The sequence below is a fragment of the Triturus cristatus genome, chromosome 3_1 (genome assembly GCF_964204655.1).
Source record: "Triturus cristatus chromosome 3_1, aTriCri1.1, whole genome shotgun sequence".
NCBI lineage: Eukaryota > Metazoa > Chordata > Amphibia > Caudata > Salamandridae > Triturus > Triturus cristatus.
The window spans coordinates 233970914-233988518 of record NC_140583.1 but is presented as its reverse complement, the minus strand read 5'-3'; the positions used below and the strand labels follow the sequence as shown (position 1 = coordinate 233988518).

The 17605-nt window shown below is 43.6% G+C and overlaps 1 protein-coding gene across 3 annotated transcripts in view; it reads left to right on the top strand.

The window, feature by feature from the left end:
* LOC146859990 (tetratricopeptide repeat protein 24-like) overlaps nucleotides 1-17605 on the top strand; it is a 355993-nt gene that overhangs the window by 88821 nt on the left and 249567 nt on the right. For all 3 annotated transcript variants that reach the window (XM_085646308.1, XM_085646309.1, XM_085646310.1), the window contains one exon: nucleotides 11535-11656. In XM_085646308.1, coding sequence (XP_085502434.1) covers nucleotides 11535-11656 — 122 coding nt within the window. The remainder of the gene's footprint in view (nucleotides 1-11534; nucleotides 11657-17605) is intronic.

The following is a 17605-nucleotide window of genomic DNA, read 5'->3' as shown; positions in this document are numbered from 1 at the left end:
TTTGTGGACGGTTCATGTTTAAGAGACAATACAGGTCAGTTGAGAGCAGCCTTTACTGTCTGTACCATCACCGGAGTGGTCGAAGCCGCTTGTCTAGAAGGAGTATACTCCGCACAGGTGGCTGAGCTTATTGCTTTGACTCGTGCCTGTTTGGCCGCTAACCAGATCCGTATAATGATTTATACGGACAGCCAGTACGGGTTTGGTGTCGTTCATGACTTCGGACAGTTATGGTCCCAGAGGGGGTTCATGACATCATCTGGGTCACCCATTAGAAATGGAGAATATGTGAGACAACTGTTAGAGGCGTTGCAAGGCCCAGACGAAATTGCAGTGGTGAAATGTTCTGCTCATACGAAGGGAAATGATTTTGTGTCTCTTGGGAATAACTATGCAGACGAAGTGGCTCGATTTTGTGCAGAACAGTGGTGTGACTTTACAGAACGACACATAAGGGGAAATGAAGAAACAACTGACCTCAGTGTGATGTTGACGATGGCTGACACATGGGAAGAGTTAAAACAATTGCAAGATGGGGTGTCGGACGAGGAACGGGATAGTTGGGTGCGAGCAGGATGTGAGAAGGGGGATGTGGATGTTTGGGTTTCGAGTGATGGAAGAGCGGTGTTACCGGAATGTCTGTTGAATCCGATGGCAAGATTGATACATGGTGCTGTGCTTCTCGGCAGGGATGCGATGGTGCGAGTGTTTCGTCAAACATGGTACAATACGAAGTTTCGGGCAGCAGCTGAAGCCGTATGTCAGAGATGTGTCACCTGTCAACAAATGAATGTAGGAAAGAGGACAGCTGTGACAATGAGTCACATAGGGAGGTCGGGTGGCCCTTTCAACAGGATGCAGTTAGATTTCATTGACATGCCAAAGTGTAATGGGTTGAGGTACATATTAGTCGTAGTGTATGTCTTTTCTAGATGGGTGGAGGCTTACCCAACACGCAGATGTGATACTCTGACTGTAGCTAAGTTACTGTTGAGGGAGCTCATCCCGAGGTTCGGGTTCCCGACCTCTTTGGAATCGGACAGAGGAACGCATTTCCACAGCGAACTAATGAAGTTGCTTTGTGCTGCCCTGAACATAGATCAAAGGTTGCTTTGCAGTTATCGACCAGAGGCTTCTGGGATAGTAGAGCAAGTTAATGGGACATTGAAGGCCAGAATGGCAAAAGTGTGCTCCTCAACTCCTCTGAAGTGGCCAGATGCCTTACCTTTGGTACTGATGAGTCTCCGAAGTGTGCCTGATAGGAGGACTGGATTGTCACCCCACGAGATATTGATGGGGAGAGCGATGCGTGTGCCAGCAATACCCGCCTCTGCATTGATAAATATCACTGATGATGTAATTCTCGACTACTGTAAAGGCCTGGCTGATGTGGTTCATTCTGTGTCCCAGCAGGTGCAGGCGGTAGCTGTTCCAGCCGCAAGTGATTTATGCCACGACCTGTGCCCAGGGGACTGGGTGCTGGTACGAAAACACGTGAGGAAGAGTTGCTTGGATGTTCGCTGGAGAGAGCCGTACCAGATCATTCTGGTCACGAATACGGCAGTGAAGTGTGGGGGACTACCGAACTGGGTGCATGCCTCCCATACCCGTAGAGTTCCAGCACCCTTGGAAGATACAGCCCCTCTTGTGAACGAAAACCCAGCTGAGGCGGCAGGGCCATCTGAGAGGGCAAGTCAAGCTGTAAGGGTGGCTGACGCAGCTGGTTGTGCACTGGAACAAGCTGTAAGCGAGAGTGAGAGAAACTCCGAATCAGAACCGGAAGAAGGTGCATTCGGCGGAGTGGAGCCAAATTCTCCCGGAGAAGAAGATAGTGCACAGGGTATCGGAAGGGAGAGCAGGGGTGTCTCAGAAGCGGAAAGAATTTGGCCCGTGAGTCTGAGACGGGCAAATTCGAGAGGGACACCGAGAAGAGATCTTGCCCCGGTATCGGAGGTGACAGAGTCAGAACAGAGCGAGGAAGAACAAGATCCTGAAGCTCCGAGAAGGTCGAGGAGAGCCAGAGTGCCGTGTCACAGGTACGCTTCACCTGAGTGGACGTACGTAGCAACGAATGCTAGGACCGATGAGTACGGGGAGGTTGAGATCGATTACTCTTGTCAGCGGTCCACCAGCTCTGAGGGCAGAAGTATAACTGAAGATCCCAGGATTGGAGATCGATGGAGTATTGACTCTCCATATTCCAGATCCGCCGCTCCTGAGTAACATTCGTGGTCTGATTTTGGATACATTGGCTTTCCCAAACTTTGCTGTTGTACCTTCTCCCCAAGAACTGAAAACTCTCAAACTTGAAATTTTGCAAGGAGTCCTAGAGCTGTTGGGACCTGCAGTTATTTTGGATTAGGGATGAACTTTGTCGAAAAGGAGCTAAAAAGAAGGGAGCCTTTGCTGATCCGAAAGAAAGTAGAGAACTGGACATTAAGAAGAGAAAATTAGCTACAGGGGATAATTGTTGCATTGAGATACAAGCCTGAATGAGGAAGAGACTCTCGCCCATTGTTATTGAACTGGATTCTGAGCGTGGGGGAAAAATGGCAGGGCCCAGAAATACACACCGTAGGGCAAAGACAGTGATAGGTACACTTTTAGGAGTAGTCATAGCTGTTATTTTTGCAGTAGTCATAACTTCGTATGCAGTGGCCCACAGGGAAGAGGGGAAGATGCTGGGGACACCTGCACCTGTCACTCCCAGTACCAAGAAGGATATTTCAGGAGATAAAAGGGCTATGATGCTAGAAGAGAGTCGTACGTTACACATGGATTTGTCGAAAGGTGATTTCAAGCTCAATGCATATGCGAAATTGTTGTATGAGTACGTTGATGCGATGGATGCGAAAGATTGCTATGTGTGCATGCAGTTGCCTGCTTCTGTAGATGAGGCTATTAGATACCATCACCTTCCATTGACTTATGGGATTTCTTGCAGTCTATTGCTTAGTCTGTTTTACGAAAGGAAACAGTTTGAGTACTATTTCTCAAATTATGACACAGTACTTCCTGACGTACCAGCGTTTAAGCATTTGAATAAGTATGATTATTATGTCACATGAAAGGCTTCAGACTTATTTCATACCGACTCAAAGTTTGGATACTGCTTATGCTCATAGAAATAATTTGACATGTTCAGTGTCAGACACTGAAAAGAAATTTATTGGCCAAGTTGAAGACAGATATAGAAAATTAACCCAAGATAAGGATGGGGGAAAGAAGTCAACTGATTGGACAGAAGAAGAGAAGCTGCATAAGTCAAGGGGAAGTTATGGACCCATAGCTCTAGATCAAGTACAGAGAGGAAATCTGTGTGTTGCTCGTCCTCAGTCAGATAAGGACAACATCTGGGTTGGACACAGCACATGTGCTCATACCTTTACTATAGAAGATTCAGCTAAGAACTTTTTGCAGGGTCAGATACAGGTCATCCCGACGGTGTATTATGTGTGTGGAAGGAATGCATACGTGAGATTGCCTGAGCAGTGGTACGGAACTTGTTATTTGGCTGTTATTTTCCCGAAGATATACCATGCCGAGGATTTGACTCTACTAGAGACAGGACACCACTCTAGAGCAAGGAGGGATGCAAGTGCGGGAGCTGTGATTGGTGATATCTTTGGAGCAATCATACCCGGTCTGGGTGTGATTTTAAATGATGTGAAAATACGAAAGTTAGCAACTGTGGTTGATGAGTTGTCAATGAAAACAGCGAAGTCATTGTTGCTGGTGGATGGAGAGATGTTATCGATCAGGACAATGGTTTTACAAAATCGTCTTGCATTAGACGTATTATTGGCAAAAGAGGGCGGAGTCTGTAAATTGTTGAAGGTTCAAGAATGTTGCACGTATATTCCAGACAACAGCAAAGAGCTGAGGAAATATATAGTCAACATTACCACACTTCATGAAGAAGCTGCAGTATTGGCAGAAGAGAATGTGTGGGAAAAGATTGGGAAAGGATTTGGACATGTGGGAAGCTGGTTTGCAGATTTCGGGAAGGGAATTCTTGGATACGTGTTGAAACCAATTCTGATTGTGGTGGTTTGTGTGATTTGTTTGTGGGGATTTGTGAGAGCGTACAAGTGGTACAGAGGAATCAGAGCTGAGAGGATTCTTAGGGGATATGAGAGACGAATGGCGCATATGCAAGATAATCAGTATCAGGACCTAAAAAGAATGGAGGGTTTCCGACATAATGGAATGGTTACCACCTCGGTATGAATGGATTAGTGTGATGACAGGTTGTCATCAAAGGGGGGAACTGATAGAGCGATGCTGATGTGAAAATTGTAGGGGTGCACCATATTCATTGTTAGTCAGCACCCGCATATAATTGAGCATATTATCCAAGAATAATGGAAATGTATTCATTTAAAATAGAAAAGTAGAAATGTAAACAGGCCTCGAGAGAAGAGAAAGGCCACCAGTTATTCTGAAACGCATTGGTGTATGTGTAATGCTTAGAATAGAAATGTCATGCATTAAGAGACATTAAGTCATGTTAGAGGAATGAAAAAGGTAGTTCTCTTAAGTATGAGACGAATAATTAGAATTGGTAATTGTAGTGTGTTTAGGTTGAGGCCTAACCATATATGTAAAGTGAAGGCCTTCGTTTATTTTAGCCATGTTTTATTAGAACGACAGGATTTTAGCCAAGCTTAAATTTGCAGTGAGTTGTGAAACCTCATGATGTTAGGGGTTTTTTCCGTTTGGCATTTGGCTGCAGGTACAAGGCCATGTAGCTCGTTAGTTAGAATGAGTCTTTGTTCAAATGGAATGGAGACAGAAGGAGTACACATGAAGGGAGTGGATTGGAATGTAAAGTTGCAACTCCTGGTACAGAGAAGGCCTGGGACCCAAGGTCGAATTCGTGGAAGGGAAGATGAAAGGATCCAAATGGAAATCTACTGGAGGAAGAAGCTGTCTGGAGGGGTGTGCTGAAGGGCGTGTACAGCTTTTGGGGGTTTTATATTAGGGACAGAGCCCCGTGGGTGAGACAGACGAGACTTAGGAGAGGGACTGAAAGGAGCATTATAGATCGAGCTCTCATATGGTGAAGACTTCTTAGGAAGTTTCACTGCTGACACCTTTTATGCGATCCTCACCTGGAAGGGAATGTTGAGTAGGGATGTCACCTTAGAATAGAGTTGGGACAGAAATGATTTGATTCATGACTGTAAACTTTGATATCACTATTGCCATAGGGTACTTGATGCTTTTAGAAGCTGTAATTCTGTTTATCTTTAGTCGTATGCGGATACTTCGTAGACTGGCATTTGTATTAGTCTCCATATATCTTTTGTGCCTGGTCGTGAGGTGCCTATATATTCAGATGTTTTTGCTGATAATAAAAGGTCAACCTCCCAGATTATGAGTCTTCTTTCCTGAGATGTCCAATTGCGGTAAATACAATTTGATAATTGTGTTTCTTCCCTCTACGCTATTCTGCAAGTAAAAAGATCCTGGCGACCTGAGTGGGTTCTTGTAGGTAATTAGATGAGAACAAGAACCGGCGTTCCCATCATCATCAGGACATATAACGGGTGAGCAAGCTAAAAAAGGCAGGGAACATCTGATAGTGAATTAAAGTCTACCAGACTCAGTATTTTGATGTGCCAATGTTTAATTGCTCCGGCTGTCAGCTTCTGAGCAGGGTTTCGGACACTAGCATTTGTTCTTTCACAAATGAAGCACTGGACACAAGCCTTCTCTTGGCCTTTCCAGGTCTGCCAACCAAAACAACAAGCATTGGCATAGGCAATAGGTCTCGCTTTTACCTGATTAAATAGAAAGTGGAAGTAGAGTGGAGCACTACGAAAGCATCTGAAGCGCTATGAAAATTAATAAACCCGTAACTATTGATACTTATAGATTTTTTTAATGAATTAGACTTTTATTTTAGTTGCCACTGTGTCAGTGGTGTGGGGGAGAATTGTGTATAATTTATCGTCAAATATGTAAAGCAAGATGCATGGTGGTGGTGGTGGGGGGGTTATCTTATTGGAATGGGACATATGCAGCCACACTTTGGATGCAGTTTTCCCCAACAGTTAATCTATGAATTATGAGGTGAAGTTTGAAAACATACACACTGAGGTTTACACACACACTGGTGTTTACAAACACACACACGCACACGCACACACACACACACACACACTGAGGTCTACACACACACGCACACATGCAAACACAGGTTTACACACACACACACACTGAGGTTTACACACACACGCACGCACACAATGAATAATGAGGTTTGCAACACATACACATACATCCCACACGAACACACACGCACACACACAAACACACGCAATGAATAATGAGGTTTGAAACACACATCACACAAAAACACACAGGCACACATGCACAAACACACACGCAGACACAATGAATAATGAGGTTTGAAACACACAAACACACACTATTTATATATCTCCAATGGAATTGTCAGGTCTCTGAAGATGACGGAGGCTTCACAGGGTTTCCCGCCCTCGCACAAGGGGCTTTGGTCCCTGGGTCGGACAGGCCACCAGCAGCCGTGGCGCCACCTCTCGGCCACCTCGAGCATTGAACGTCCCTTTGCCCCGCCGGTCCGGTAGGTGAATCGGCGCAAGTGGAACCGAGCTGTACTTGACCCCTGCCTTTATGAGCCCCTCAATGTTTGCCTAAACACAATCGGGTCTGACAAGGGAGCCTGCTACCGTGTGACACGGCCCATTCAACAGATAGATGTTCACCGCCACACACCACCGCAGCGGCATCGCGGCCAGCTTAGGTATTTGTTCGAAAAACAGAAAAAAACGGCATAGATTAATGTCCGAAGGAGGGGGAAAGGAGGGCGGCTTAAAAGAAAGGGTGGGAGTGTTTCCATTTACAGCGTGTCTCGAGACATCTTGCCTGAAACAACATGTGTCAGTGGCTCAAACAGAAGAACAGGGACAAAAATCAAAAGATTCGCACTCATTATGTGGTGTGTGTGGCAAATATTTGGAACACAGCGATACTGTTCATAACTTGAAAAAGACAACGCACAGTTGCACAGAAACACCCCATTAGGCAAGTGAAATTTCGAGTAAAGCAGAAACTTAATCAGTTTTACTAAATATTTACCAATATATATTGTTTAAAAATCGAAATTTGCTGTGCACTGTAATAATGAACACGTGCCACTGGTCTAAAATTCACAGGACAAACCCAAACAGAAGAAATGAGAAGGCGAGATGAGTTTAACCGAATATTCGTTTATCGCTTTTCAAATTGGGAAGCTAAATATAGCTAGACTATCCGAAATATATATTCTTGTTTCATGTTTCCTATTATGACTGAGATGTTTAAAAAAAGCGAAAACAGGCTCCCTGAAGAATCTTCTATCGTATTACGAGTGTTGCTTTGTTAAAACTTAAACATATATAATTTCAGAAAATAGACTATTCCTTACATTTGTTGCAGACATATTACTTCATAAACAAACATAGATGGCAGGAAACTGATAAACGACATCTTGTTGTTTTAAAGTGATTCGCGAAACAAAACGAATCTTCAGACACTGTACGGAAAACGAATAGGGACGAGTGGCAACTGTTTAGAAATTGTTTTAAATTTGTTGTCGAATCCGAGCACCAACGTAGTTTCCATTCCTGTTTCGTAAAATGTAAACACGTCTCTAGTGCCCGCAGGATATTTTTAGCTCATGCAGCACAAGGGAAATTCGAAGACAAGAATAATGGCTACGTTTTCCTCAAATAGATATAGAATGCAACCTATTAGCTGAGTGCTCCCATGCTAACCTTGCTTGGCACTGGTGCCTTCCTTGGTTTTGCACAACTGTTGATTTACCTCGTCACGTGAGACAAAGAGGGTCACTGTTAAATGCATGCAATAAAATTTCTTTGTTTTTAAATGTACAATTCGCAGTCTAAAGTTAAATGCGGCAAAACAAGCCTTCCCTTTAATGTGCATCTGGTGCTGGAGCGTGGACAGAGAGCTGTTAATGAGCACGCTAATTAGGGTTTGGTGGCATCTTTAGACGGTGCGCATTTCTAGTTGACTTTGACTGCATGAGATGGATTAACTGTTGTGCCAGGCAAGTCTTTATTGCCCAGACCAGGACACATTTACGGTTTACCTGATTAAATAGAAAGTGGAAGAAGAGTGAATGCTTGAGATTCTGTTTAGCGTCTTCGCTCTTATGTGCACTGCCAGAAATCTTAAGGACAGACGGATAGGAAGAACAATCAGCATGCGTTGCCCACCCCTCGCGCACACCGGCTCCTTGCGCATGCGCCGCTGCCATGTTTAGGTCAGGCAGCAATGCGCAAGACAAACAAAAAGTCCGAACAGTGCGGACTAAAACTGCAGTTGGTGGCCGCTGCTTCCGGACTACAGAAGTCAGTTGGGCCACTAAAAACAAAGGTAAGTAATGCGAGAACAAAACTAAGCCAATGGCAAGCAGCAGGAGAAACTACTGGCTGCTTGCCAACATTTAGAGATTACTTTAGGTCTCGATGAGACAGCGCATGCAGCACATGCGCTGCCAAGGCGAGACCTAAAAATTTCACCATGTGAGGAGGGGGTGGGTGCCTTGGAGGGAGCTAGCCTCATACATAAGAGGCACATTTATCCCCACCCTGCCCCCAAGTCCCCTCCCCCCCCAAAAAACTTGCAGAGGCTGGTGCCAAGGTCCTGGGTGGTGTTTTTACACCCCTTAGTGGACATCGCAGTTCAAAGCCTTGGAAAAACAAGCTGGAAATCCACTATTTACAGTAGTTTTGAGCCCGTTCTCCCTGCCACAGTGTGATATTGGCTCCTCAGTGAGTGACCGTGTGATGGGAGCAGATATTGTGCCCCACACAGTGGTACCGTGTGAGTTGGCAGGTCTGACATTTCCAAAGGCCTTGTCTACGAATGAGTTGAATGACCTCAGCTATTCTGGGCGAATAGACATTCTTTGCACTGCCACAATTATAGCCCCTGGATCAATTCACTATGAGCCCAATACTGAGTTCGTGGGGTTAGTGAAAATTCTCCACTTTCTGGAGAAAGATGATAGGGTGTGAGTCATATAGCGATTTATCGGGCATAACCATGTTTATACATCAAAAATGACATTATTTATGTCAGGCAGAGTCCTCTGCAGTAGTAAAACATATCTAATGGTGAGGATTCAGCCAACCATAACTTGGGAGTTTGTCAGCATTCAAAAACTCAAATACCAACCTTTCCAACCCTGGATATGGAGCAACACCCCTTCCTTCCAGCGTGGGAAGGGGAACAGGCCACCTCCATCTAAACTGAGAGCGTTGGGGAAGAAAAAAAAGAAAATGAAAGAAATATTGGCACATTGGGCTGCAATTCCACAGTTCATAATTGTACATTTTATACAAAAACACAATAAGAAAAATGGGATCACGGAGAGTAAGTTGCATGGAATTCCCAGTAGTAAGCCTCGAAACCAGCACCTGGAGCAGTTTTTCAAGCATGCTACTTGGAAAGTATGTGCATTGCTGGAAGTAGTACATCTTCACCTGGTGAAATAAGTGCTGCAACAGCTGCAGACCTACAACGTTTGTTTTTGGCCCTAAATGTGGAGTAGAATATAGCTACTGAATTTCTTCCCCAATATTATTTCAGCTGATGGAGAAAATGCTGCCCTTAAGTTTGCTCTGTATTTAGAGTGTCCTCCAGAAATTGTAGAATATTCAGCTCCCGCTGAAGCCGAAATCAGGTGGTTTCAGGTCCATCTTTCTCGAAGCATTTTAGGGATATGGCAGTATGTCCTGTTCTCTACTTTTATTTGAGTCTGATCTGCAAAACACCTTCTATAGGAAAAGCAGGCACAAAAACCCCTCATGCAAATTCATGAATGTTAACAACCCGTTGTGGGTCCGTAGCTCCCGTGCTATATTTGTGGTAGGGTTAGTTATGAAAATTCAGGACTGTGCAATATTGGAATCTAGACTTGGGCAGTACAATTTTACATTGCACTCCCCCTGACTTATTCATTGTATAGATTGTCGCAGACTGTCTCGAATGTATCTCAAACATCCCTTCATCATAGATAAAACATTAACAACCACAGGTGTCAGGTTTGGAATGGAAACTGAATTCTACTGCACTCCACAAATCATTTGGCACTAAAAATGTCAGCTGCAGTTCAACCTTCTCATGGTTTATTGAAGTCGGACCTATTCTGAGATACATTTGCCATCTTCTTGCTCAATGGATCTGAAAATGGAATTTCTTAATTGTGCAGCTCTAAAGCCTCCAAAATGGTGTCGCTTTTGTATTTATTAAGGAATAGATTAACCAGTACTGTACAACAGTTTTAGAAATTGTTACTAAATAAATTAGATGTTTTTGTCTGCATTCAATTTGTTTCTCTATCACCTCCTTAGAACCAGAATCGTGCAGCTAAGCAAGCGCAAGATAGCTCAACCAATCAGTCAGGATTTATAAAGCGCTGCCAATCCCCTGATAGGGTATCCAGGCACTTGGATGTCCTGGAGGCTCATAGCTGGCCAAGAGATGTGTATCAAGCAACCCACACTCCAGGCAGCCAGCCGGTTATGCAGCTATGCAGCCTAGGAGTGTTTACAAGTGATAAGAGGTCACTCATTGATAGACGAGTGTTAAGCAAATTGAGATGAGATTTGCCCATTTTTCACTCTAATGTGAGATTTATGATATCATATACAGATTCCCATAGCTTGATGATAGAGACAGAAGCCGTAATTCCTGGTTCTTGGAATTCACTACTTTCCGCGTCATCTCTTTAAATCTTTATAAAAATACTATAGTTGGTCATCTGGGCCCTTGAGATATCAGAAGGTTAAAAATTAATGGTGCAAATAACATTAACACCAGGTTTTGAGTGTTTTTCTGGACCTCAATTGGACCCTTGTAGAAAATATTGGGGAGTAACGTGTGGTAACATGTTTTGCATGTGTCTGCCCGTGTTATTTCCAGCTGCACACTGGTTTGCAAGTGAAATTACTGTTAACTACAAGCTGTTGGTAACTGCCTGTGCAAAACACCCACACGGGTGCTCCCTGTGCTCTGCGAATGAGAGGCAAGGGCTAAAAGTGGATCACATATAATGTACCTCGAAGATGCCTCAAACAGTCCTTCTTCCTAGGTGAGGACAGTTTAGTCGTCGTGCTGACATGGAGCTGCTGATATTTAGTCTTGAGATTTCTTGGCAGACCCCCCTGTGTGGACGTGAGGAGCCCAGACGCCATCTTGCCTGACTTCCTCACTTGTGGGAAGAAAATATTTGTTATCACAATTTATCAGGTGTGGGGCGCCGTCCTACCTGCTTTCAGAATGAACCTTTCATTGGAAGTCTTCAAAAGAGATTCACTTGGCAAATGGATCTGTAACAGTGAATCCTCCAAAAGTGAGAGAATGCATCTGCCACCCTATGCCCCCTCTCCTTTCCTCTGCATGCAGCTCTTAAGTACAGCCAAAGCCTCCGGGCCTTCGCCCTTGACTGACGCACAGTGTGTTCTTGTGTTTTGCAGGTGTGCTCCAGGGGCAGTGGCAGGCCAGTGAAGGGATGGGAGCCTCCCGGTTTTGCCAAGGTAACACAGATGAGGCCATCTCGTCTTACAAACAAGCCCTGGCTCTGTTTGTGAAGTCAAAGGTAAGACTTGTTTGTACAGCTTATCTGCTCGCCATGGTACACAAACCACAGAGAACAAAGAGGGGCCTTTCACTTGCTGAAACTATGCAGCACAAGGCTGATCATGCACTCTCCCCTGCAGGCAGGGCCTATTTACAAAGGCATTTTGAAGTATGCCCAGTAGTATTATCTTAGATACTCACATGCCTTTGTGAATTAACCCCACAACATCTAAAGTAAAAATATTTAGGGAATATTCATATACAGTTAGTACAAATAGAAAGGATTGTGTCCTCTTTGCACTTTTGCTAATAGGGAGTTGGAAATGTTGGGGCTGATTCACAAAATGTGTGAAAGAGTGTGTAAAAGAGCAATCCAGTGTTACTACTTCCATACTCATAATTGCTTTTGTGAATCAGCCCCTAAATGTCTGCACGCTCACTTTGCAAACATCCTCCATGGCTTGTTACCTGAAAATAGAACAATGGAACTTGACTCTTAACATTGTTTGCTTTTGAAGTAGACATGAAGGGTTCTACAGTGCGTACCTGGCCCTGTGGCTAGGATAACAATCTGGTGGTTATTTATGAGAGCCATGCATCACTTTTGCACCATGCAAAGTGGTACATGCATGATGCAGGGCTCTTAATCTGATTAATGAAGCAGCCCAAAGCTACCCTGTGTGGCTTTGAGTGGCCTGATAAATCTTGAGTAAGGCAATGCAGCACAAATCGCTGGGTCACCTCACTCTGTACCCGGGAGGTGTTCCATGAGCATTTTAGTGGGTTTTCCGCGCAAAACCCATGGATCTTGATGCTGCACTAGATTTACAAAATCATGTAAACCTGGGAAAGAGGCAAATCCTTACATCTCCTGAGGTAAAGCGTAACAAGGAGAAATATATTTTTTTATCCTAGTTTTTTCCTCTTTCGATGTGTGTGGCATTCTGCCTTCGTAGCACACATGGAAAGAGGAAAACATTTCTTAGGATTGTTTTTTGTGGAAGAAGGTGTCCCCTCCTGCACAGAAACAATCCTGCTTGCTACGGAGGCACCCTTGCACGTTGGCGCTAGGCTGACGCAATGGCGCCAGCTCTGGGAGGAAGGACAGGAATGCACTGTATGGCACAAATAAGGTGCAGCCCTGTCCTTTCACTTTGGCGTAGGGCGTGGCAGCAAAGTGCCTTGCTGCGCTGCCGATGCCAAAATCCTATAAATGAGGGGCTCTGTGTGCACATATTTGTTCACAGCTGTAGTTGGTGCTGTGCCTTTTTTCTGTAGCATATTACAATGGTGCACACAATGTTTCTATGTTAAGAAGCACAGCTTAATTTGTAAAACAGTTAGACCTTTTTTTCTCAGCAACTGCGCTGATTCCCCGATGCGAAATAACATTTACACTGACTGATGAGTGAATGAGCACTATTTGTATCGGATGAAAATAACGTAGGGCAAAGCAAAGCAAAAGTTTCCTGTAGGTAGTGTAAAATGACTCAGTCATTGGTGCAATCAACATCATCTAGCTTCTTATCTTAATTTACATATCTTTTACTTTTTTAGCAAGTTTAACACTAAAGGATATGTGAGATTAAAACCATAAAAAGAGTTACGCTTCATCATGAAAGTTATATTTGATTGCACAAGTCCGCCTGTTTATGAACGGCACACCAAAGCAGTCAGGCTTCAGGTAAAAATAACAAATTCAAAGACGTTTTTGGCCTGACAATGCACTTAATGCAGAGGCATTTTGCACACTATTGCAATGGGGTGCCTGGAGGAGTTGGAGGTTCAGTTATAAGCTTTATGGAAACATTTGCACACAGGATTTAATGCTCCCCACTGTCCATCGCTTCAGATGTAAGCATGCAGAATGAGAGAGTACATTTATGGGCGTAGTCTAATCAATAATGTTAATGGTATGTGATTCTATGCTTTCCTAACAAGTAACGCGGTGTGCCCAACTAAAAACGATGCGGCGGGCTGGGGCCGCTGGACAGTGGTCATAAACAGGACTTGAGGGAATTTGTTTTCAGTTATTTGGAAAAGTAAGTGCAGTCATCACAGGGCTTTAGGGAGTTAGTCTAGGGAATGTTGTCCACTCTAGTCCAGTTACTCATCACAGCAATGCAGGGCATTGGCTCTGGATTGTAGACTTTCATAACCCTATACTTAACAAAGGCAGACTAGGCTATGGTGGACAGCGAGAACAGGTCTTTTAGTAGCCCAGCAGCAGACCACGCTTGGCACAAGAGAGGGATCGTGGAGAACACACAAGGTGAAGTAGTAGAAAATGCCCCAGAATACCCAACAGCGTGTGGTGACAATAAGGCAACTAAACCTCAAGAAAGGGAAGGTTTAAACCACCTGGACCATAAAACCCTTGTGCGCTATGGAGTTCAACACAGCAGGGAACCAGTGACCTCTCTTTCTTATTCCCTTGTAATAGAAACTACAGAAATGGTATCACTAGTTTAGAGATATGAAGATTATGTGCGCAAACTCGTGTGCCTAAGGATGAGGCAATCCGTTTCGTTGTACAGGGGTGTACAATTGTTCATTGCTCAGCTTCAAATGGTTGTTACCTTTTGAGCTATCTTCCCTCCTTATGTGGCGTTGATGCCATTCTAAGTGTTTGTGGATATGGTAGATATAATCTAACTTTTTCACAATGGCTATGTAGATTAGTATAGAGCAGGTATCACTGAGGGAGCTAACACATGGATAGCCACTCTGGGGCTTTGATATGTACTGCCAATTAATCAAGCAGAGGTGACCTACTGTCAGTGATTCTTCCCTCTGTCTTGCATCCCCCTTGCCAGGCAGCCCTGTGTGTTTTTTTTTATTAGGCGCCTTGATGCCTTCGGGCTTAGTAGCGCGATTATAAATTTCTTTTCATTTTTATAGCACTCTCCCCTACTAGAGTTACTAGTGGCCAGCTCCATCACCGAGTCCTTGTCCAGATGCCTAGGGTATCTGCATGAACTCGACCTTGAAAATCAAGGGAGCTCTTTGATATTTTTCAGTGAGTATACTAAGCATAAAATTGTTTAAGATGTCATGATACTAATTTATTAGGAGGGCACCCTAGCAATATTAAAAACAGTTGGAGAGGCAATCCGGGAGAATTAATGTCTCCAGCGTCTACGGGTCACATGTTCCAGCTAACACACCTTACCTATCAGGGTCATTTGACTTTCATCAGGACCAATTAATAATCCCTCAGTAATTACAATTGTCTCAAATCAACCATTTGTGGATATTCATGTAAATCTGTCATACATTAATTCCAGCATGCCATACATACTGACCCACTGATTTTCATTCCTTTGTAGAAAATCTGTTGGTTATGAGAGACATAGTTAGCATAAAAGCAACTGCAATGCATACCATAAAACTAATCAGTGTTCTAAAATGATGCACCTCTATTTGAAATCGAACCTAAGCAGCTAGTATAGTGCAAGAATAAAAGTAGTACTGAAAGCGAGTTAGCCATTAATTGGGGTTATCAGACATCAAAGAATGTGCACCATATATTCTAAATGTCTGGAAAAATAGTCTTACTCATATAACATTTTTCATTGGTCCATGGGGATTAAGGAGGCAGACAGACCTTATTGTCACATACTAGTATGGAGAAAGACCAAGTGAAATGATGAAAATGTAATGCCTCCTGATTACATTTGTTTTGAATAAATAGATGTTGCCTTCAAAGGTCAACATTCCTTAGTGTACTTCTTCATTTGCTCCTTTCCCCACATATTTAATGTCTGTGGTTATCTGCATAAGTGTAGTGCTTAATTATTATTATTCTTAATTAGTTATAGAATAACCTATGTGCTTGTTATCATCCCACAGGAATCACTACAGCCAAAAGAGTTTGCTTTTCTATGAACGTATAGGATGTGGTAATAATTTCCTTGGAAGTCTAGGTGTTATTCCTCTTCACTTCATGTGTTACTTTTTAAGCATGCAGATCAAATAAGTGATCAGTTAATTAATTTGATTAAAAGTCAGAGAGTCGTGTTATGCAAAAGATATGCAATTCCTGCCAGTTTGGACATGGATTATCTCTGTTGGGATTCCCATGGAATTTCATCAATCAACCCTTTCTTGTGAGTTGACAGTCGATATAGGCATCTTTGCTCTTTCTCAATGATTACCTTTCTGGATTTTTTGTTGTTGGGCTCTAACTGTTTGATCACAACACATACCGGTCCTCAACTTTGTATCCTGTTGTTATGAACTGATTAGACATCTTGGTTGCACTCCGTCCACATCCTAAATTACTGTGATGTTTTCAATATTCTCATTGTCATGCTAACATATTTAAGACGGCATGAACAGGTAATCATGTAAATGACCTTTGTCGAGTTACAATTTGTATGACTTTTTAAGGTCCATATGTTCTTCAAAGTAAGGTCTATCGTGTTAGTTTGAGTTGTTAGGCTACCCACACTGCAATGGCTGCAGAGGTAATGGGCTACTATTTTTGGGAGGTTCCACATTGCGAGTGTTTTATTAGTTGTAGGCTATCATTGTCCTTTTCTCATGTGTACCGCCAACTCCTGGTCAAACTCAGGAAGTCAGACTTTCAGAGCTTTTCAGCGGAATTAACCTAGACAGCAGGCTGGATCGAAGTTGAGGGTTGCGGGCTTGGCTGGCCACGTGGAGTCGGTCCACTTATGGTGCTTTTTTTTACAAAGTGGCTCCAAAGTTCTTCAAACTTCTGGAACTTCTTCCTGAAGTTCCTTTGAGGGTCCCAAAGTGTCCAAAACCCTTACTCCAAGGGTCTGGAAGCTCCAAAATGGTCCTTGAAAGATTGGGACTTCAGTTCCCACAATCCACTTTGACAAAACCCTTACAAATCCACTGGTATTATTCCAGGCTGGAGATTCTTGGTGGTGATGGTCCAGCTGAGCTCTGTTAACCTGTAGCTTGCAATGAGTCATTCTTTAGTCCTTTTGAAGCAAGGGCTGTAATTCCAGATTCTGCAGCAGACACAGTCAGTCAGAGTGCAGGGCCAGGTTGGTGCAAATCAAACTTGACCTCCTTGTCTTGACTAAAACATGGCTTAGTGCTTCCTCTGGCCCAATCCTGGACACACTAGTCCTTTCTAGCTACGACATCAAGAGATCTGATAGACCCAGTAGACTGCATTGCCTGCATTCACCGCTACAGCCTTTCAGTCAAACACTCTCTTTCCCCTGTTCTATTCTCATGCGAATATGTATGCAGCAACATTGCATGCAACAACAATCCACTATACAAATTACACACATTCTACCACTCGCCTGGAGAAAACCTATCTTTCATAGAAGAAATCATGCAAAAGATCGCAACAAGCTCTGGCCATCACTGCACCCAAATCTGCCTTAGAGACTACAACCCCCACTGGAATGATTTGAATGACCCTATGTTGGAATTGGCCCTTTTGGCAGGGTTATCCCCAAACATTTTGGCTCCTAATTTTCTTACCCTATTTTTGTTGGCTATAGGATTCTGGGCACTTTACCACTGCTGATCAGTGCGTGCTGAAGTGCATATGCCCTCTGTATAAATTGTGATATAATTGGTTATCCACAATTGGCATATTTGATTTACTGGGAAGTCTCTAGCAAAATGCATTAAGTATGCTAGGGCCTGTAAATCAAATGCTACTAGTGGGCTTGCCGCATTGGTTGTGCCACCCACATGAGTAGCCCTGTAAATGTGTTTCAGACCTACTACTGTAGTATCTGCGCACGCAGTTGTAAACCGCCATGCTGCCATGGCAAGTGCACCTACTTGCCAGGCCCTAACCTTCTCTTTTCTTACATGTAAGGCATCCCTATGGTAGGTCAAAGGTAACTACATGGGCAGTGTGCAGTGTATGTGAAAGGTAGGACATGTACTGGTGTGTGTGACATGTGCTGATAATAAAATACTGTGTATTTTGTTTTTTACTATTGAAAGGCTATCTGTCCTTTAGGCT